This window comes from Micropterus dolomieu, linkage group LG23 (genome assembly GCF_021292245.1).
Source record: "Micropterus dolomieu isolate WLL.071019.BEF.003 ecotype Adirondacks linkage group LG23, ASM2129224v1, whole genome shotgun sequence".
NCBI classification, from domain to species: Eukaryota; Metazoa; Chordata; class Actinopteri; order Centrarchiformes; family Centrarchidae; genus Micropterus; species Micropterus dolomieu.
This window is the reverse complement of record NC_060172.1, coordinates 17,386,040-17,391,644: the sequence shown is the minus strand read 5'-3', so window position 1 is coordinate 17,391,644 and position 5,605 is coordinate 17,386,040. Positions and strand designations below refer to the sequence as shown.

Genomic DNA, 5,605 nt, shown 5'->3' with positions numbered 1-5,605 from the left:
AATCATAAGACAGTTAATTACACTGAATTATAAAAACACAAAATACTCACCTGTTTATAACGCCCTCTCCACACCAGTGCAGGTTGCATTATTTTTTTGGTAAAAAAGCACAAACTTTTAGCTACAAAATGACGATTATATTGCTCAATACTACTTGACATGTCAGAATAAAATGAGCCTTTAAGCAATGTTTTTCCACCCACAACAGACACAAACTGACTACTTCACTCTGGTGCATAACAGTAGGGTGTCTTTTATTGTCCACAAACACCTACACAAACTGAGATCAACATTATTATACATAAAACAAAACTAGAATTACTGCTAAGGGCAGTAAGTGAAGTGCACAGAACAACAGTAAACAAAATCACAAGAGGAACTTGGATGAACTTCTACATGGCCTGTTGCTGGGGGCATATTCAAGTGCTAAAGCAGTCCACCAGCTTTTTTGAATTGCCGGGACCTGCACGGTTGCTCAGAAACGGTTGCTTGACCAGATCTTTGACTGTCTGGTAGACGACAGCTTCCTCCTATAAAACAACAAACCATTTACAACATCATGCATCACATCTGTCCAGAAACTGCACGGAAGCAAAGTTACCAAACACTCCAGCCGTTGAGAGAGTGCACACTCTCACTTGCACTTTCACCATAACAACACATAGTTTTATAGTACCACGTTTATAGGAGTGAGCACAGAGCATTGTTTTAATAATGTATAGCTGACACACACCTTTGCCCTGTGGTAGGTGGGAAGATCTAGCAGATTGCTATGCCCGCCCAGCTGTGCAACTCGGAGGAAATAACTGTAGAGGGCTCTCTTGCAAAGTCTGCTGGAGAAGCCAGGCCCACTCACAGATGGAGAGCTGAGAAATAATAAAGTGCACCATAACTAAAATTCCAATGACTGTATCCTAACATCAAAAAAACAACAACTTACCTCTACATATATTATCAAAACACAATGCTCGTGTCCTTAAAGGTCAACCAATTTAAATGTAAAACCATCTCTTAAACATTTGAAAAGCACTGTTTTGGAAAGTTTTGAATCATGCAGTGTTTACATGTTGATTAATGTACATTGGTTTGTTGGCTTCTTTTGCATGATATGAGGGTATACTGTATCTAGCTACAACATATGATACAAACACATCAAAAAAGCTGTTATGGTTGTCTGTGCTATTAGCATGTCAATTAGAGTTAGTAGCCCAGTGAAATAAGACATCGACTTGCTTTGTAGTGTGACTAACACACACACTTCCCCACCAATAAATCCAGTGTTTCCCACAAAAAACACAGAAACAGATGCAATCTATTACTTTACAAGACGCAGCACAAACACATACGGGGAAAGGTAGACAGAAAGAGACAAGGCAAGCTGTTGTGTTTCCAGCAAAGGTGTAGGTGTGTGCGAATGTGGGGAAAAGAGAACTGAGGGGAAAGAAGAACAAAATGGTGAAATTAGAAAAACCTAGGCTACTAAAAATAGAGATGTCCCCCACTAATCCCAACACCTTCCGATCGACCACCCTATTTAGTGACTGCCTGTTAACAATGTTTCCATCCCCAAAACTATTTTGGAGGAAGTTGTCTCTGCTTCAGAGGCTTTGCTGCGCTGAACATAAAAATGTGTTTGGCAAGTCAATTCTTCTTTGCGGTTACAGCAAAAATCTCATGTGAGGTCTGGCTGACTGGGAGAAGACAAGGTTTCCCACAGGCAGCACTTACTGCTACTGCTAAGCAACTTCCTGGGGGAAACCCTAGAGTGGAACTCTGGGAAGCAGACCACTGGTGAGAAGCCCGGAGTTGTCAATAAAGACAGTTCGGGGGGCATTGAAAGCATTAATATAAGCTTACATTAGTAGATGGTTGTGCAGGGGTGGCCAAACTTTTGTGAATGTGGGCCACAAAGAAGTCGTGGGTCTAATTCTGAATTTTCGGCATCCACTCGCTAACATCCTATTTTTCAGTTCTGCCATGTTTAATCAACTCAGGTAAATGTTCTCATCAACTAGTAATCCATCATTGTAGGCAGGGTCTGAAATAAGCTAAATGAAAGAATAACATTCAGCTCATTTAGGGATCATTTAATATAAACGATGTTGTCATTCAGTGTATTTACACAAAAACATTAAATTCATGTTTGTACAGAGGACCCATGTCTTCCAGTACATGACAATCACTCCACCTTACTTAATTATCCAGTCCATTATCTCAAAAAGAACCTTCTCTTCTGGATACCAGCAAACAAACAAAAAATACTTATTTTTAGTTGAGTTGAGACCTGAGTTACCTCCTGTAGTCTGGCGAGTGCGCTGCTGGAAAGCTAAGTGGCTGTCGCTCAGGACGAACTGTGCCTTTATCATTGGTGAGTTTGGGTTAAAAACGTCACCATAATTATCCCCCGAGCTTACTGGTGGATGTGTTGTGTGTGATGCCAAGTTCTAGTTTAAAATTTCACCTAGGGCCATTAAAAGTGGGACGCAGTTTGGCCACCCCTGCTTTAAGTTCTATTCCAAGACAACTACAATGTCTACAGCCCATTACATTCCTCATCCCACTCAAAACTTCTTTGTTTTTTTTTATTACTAATACATTCCACATATAGTTGATTCTTCTAGGCATAATTCAAGATATTTGGGTTCAAGCCAGTGTTTTTAGAAAACAATTAACTACTTCAGTGGTGAAAACCATAGCTAAAAGTACCTAGGAATAATTGGCATGCTACTTCTACATCAGTAGAGTCTCGTGTGACACAAGCAGCATCTCCTTTTGTTTTCAAGCTATAATTTGGGTGGGAGTTCTTTCCAGTAGGTGTTCTTGCCATCCTTGTAATTCCTCTTTACCTCCTCCCTGCACACTTTGTGTCCTGTATTCTTGCTCTAAAATGTATTATCTTATTTTTCCAGAAGCAGATTTTTCTTGTCTATTTATAGTTTATTGTTTGGAACGGGCTGCAAAGCTCATCTTGCCACTTAAACCATGGTGTCGCCTAAACCTAATAGTTCAGGCTGCAGGTCAGAAGCTGAAATACGCAGCAACACTGTGAGTCAAGCAGGATCTCAAATCTATTTTTGGCTGTAATCTCTGCTAGAGGACAACACAGCCTCCAGTGAGAGCCACGTCTGTGTCACACTCCAGCTACTTGACATCAGCAGGAGCCATGGGCCTCACTGAGACAGTCAAACAAGCAAACTGCATCAGGCTCTGCCAGCAGTTCTAATCTATCCCCAGGACTAACATCAAATGGAAGTAAACTATAGTCAGGTCAAGAATCTCTGCAAGAGGAGTGAGTAAAGGACATCACACCGGTCCCACACTTTTGATGCAGGGACGAGTTACAGCACATTTATTTCACTCCTTAAACTGTGTGAAATTTGAACATCATGCAGTTTCCAAAATGATGCACATAAGACTGATTTCTTGTACAATGCATCTGCATCTTACCCATCAATGATGAAGCCCTTGCTACTATTCAGCACTTCAATATCCTTGTCGTCGAGGCACCAGTTGATGCTGAGATTGTCATGTTGCGGGGTGGTCACAACAGGCCCCACGTAGTCGCCAGAGAGAAAGATGATGTTGTGTTTTTTGTAGGACTGCGGGAGAAGGTCCTCCAATCCATCATCCAGTTGCTTGTTGGTAATGGACACTTCCTCATTAAATAGCTTCTGGCCCCCTAAATGAACACAATAAGCTCAGTATTTGCTTAAATAGTTAACAAACCCACAGATGAAAGAAATTCATCCATATAACATTACATATTGAACAAAGCATCATGTCAGCTTAACAGCTTCAGATTACTAATTTTAAAAAACATCTGACTTACTGTTTATGACAAAAGGAAATAATACCACCTGGATGTAAAATACTGTGTTAACAAAACACCAACCTAAGATAACTTGCAGTGACTTCCATCTGAAATGAAAAGGAATATTTTTGGAAATACTCTTATTTACCTTCACTCTTGTCACACTAAATGTGGAGCTATGGTGAGCAGCCAATTTGCTTAGCTTAGCATAAAGTAAACAGGAAGAGACTTTAAAGCTCACTAACTTGTTGTTATGTTTTTTTTTTTAAAAGACACATGGTTTTACAAGGAGTTATTTGTTAGACTACTTCTAGGCTGAAAGCAGGGCACTTCTGGTTATAGCTTTATATTTGCCGTACAATCTTCTTACGAAACTCCAGAAATCAAATAAGTGTATTTTCTAAAATGTCAAATAATTGCTTTGAGGCTCATTACCTAGCACCATGCTGGTGATGTAGAGTGGCTGGATGAAGTGGCTCAGTAATGCACCCTGAACGCCAGTGACAGTCCAGCGACACAGCTTGTCATTACCAGACAGGCAGCAGACTTTGGCACCCCAGAGACTTGGGTTTAGGTAGGCTACAGGGACCAGCCGGCCATTGGCATGATAATGCAGCTTCATGGCTGTCCAAGTGCTGTTCGCAGAGCCCCTACACAAGACATAACATTGTATTTTAGTCATTTAGATGCCATTCTAAACCAGAGCAACAATTCTGATTTACTCATAATTACATGGATTTCAAATTGACTACCCATTACAGCAGAAATTACAGAGATAAATTAGAATTCCCGTCCCGTCGATTTATGCCATATCCATGTCTGTCAAGACTCATAATATGAAGTAGTCAATATTTGGAAGGACTTGAATAAAAAGGTATAAAGTGCATATTTTTGTTTAATGGGAGGTTAAAGAGGTGGTATTATGCTTTTTAGCTTTTCCTCTCTCCTTTATTGAGTTATATATCTTTTTTGTGCATGTAACAGGTTTGCAAAGTGAAAAAGCCCAAAGTCTGGCTCAAAGGGAGTTCCCATTTCCCACAGAAAGCTCTGCTCTGAACCGCTTGAAAACAGCTCGTTGGTAGTCCAGCCAGACAGAGGCCAGCAACAAAGTATTATATTTTACAGTTTTTGTATGTAATTTTATCACTAAATCCACTTCTGAGAAGTTTTGAGGTGAGAAACAAACTGTATACATTTCGAATATTGACAGTTTTACGAGAAGTGATGGCCGAACAAAAATGTACTTGAGTATTTTCGGAGTTGAGGAGCTCCGCAAGTGGCTGCGGGGAAGCCTGTGCCAACCCGCAGGAGGAGCGTGTGAGGACAAGACAACAACGGCAGAGGAAAACACAGCTGGAAGGTTTTCATACCGCTTATCTGTCTTTACATTCTGAGCAATGTTGAAAAGTTTTAACTTAAAAAAGAGAAAGCTGTGTGGATCGCTGGTTTGTGTGTCGCATTGAACATTACGTCGCGGCAGTTGTGTGTGGCATCGCTATGACGACAAGCTACGTACCATCTCTGGGTACTACTTGCAATGCAATGGAAAACAGAACAGAGCCGAGTAGAGTTGGGTCTATCGATTTGCGCTATGGTAGCATTTTTAAAATTGAGTTGAAATATGGTGATTTTTGTAGTGGTTTATGGTAAGATGTGGAACAATGATGATGTGTGGTTGTGGACTTGAGTAACTTAGACCATCTGCTAGGTTACGGTCGCAGTCTGAAGCGGCTTTGATTTGGATCACACTACCTTGTTTCTTACGACCCACCCTTCTCTGCTTCTGATTGGCTA

At 40.7% G+C, this 5,605-nt stretch overlaps 1 protein-coding gene across 3 annotated transcripts in view; it reads right to left on the bottom strand.

Moving 5' to 3' along the window:
- Nucleotides 1-228: 228 nt before the first annotated feature.
- The window catches only part of adad2 (adenosine deaminase domain containing 2), a 20,670-nt gene continuing 15,293 nt past the window's right edge, over nucleotides 229-5,605 (bottom strand). For all 3 annotated transcript variants that reach the window (XM_046041074.1, XM_046041076.1, XM_046041075.1), the window contains exons 8-11: nucleotides 4,247-4,461; nucleotides 3,448-3,679; nucleotides 734-866; nucleotides 229-530 (exon numbers count right to left, since the gene is read on the bottom strand). In XM_046041074.1, coding sequence (XP_045897030.1) covers nucleotides 420-530; nucleotides 734-866; nucleotides 3,448-3,679; nucleotides 4,247-4,461 — 691 coding nt within the window. In that variant the 3' untranslated portion in view covers nucleotides 229-419. The remainder of the gene's footprint in view (nucleotides 531-733; nucleotides 867-3,447; nucleotides 3,680-4,246; nucleotides 4,462-5,605) is intronic.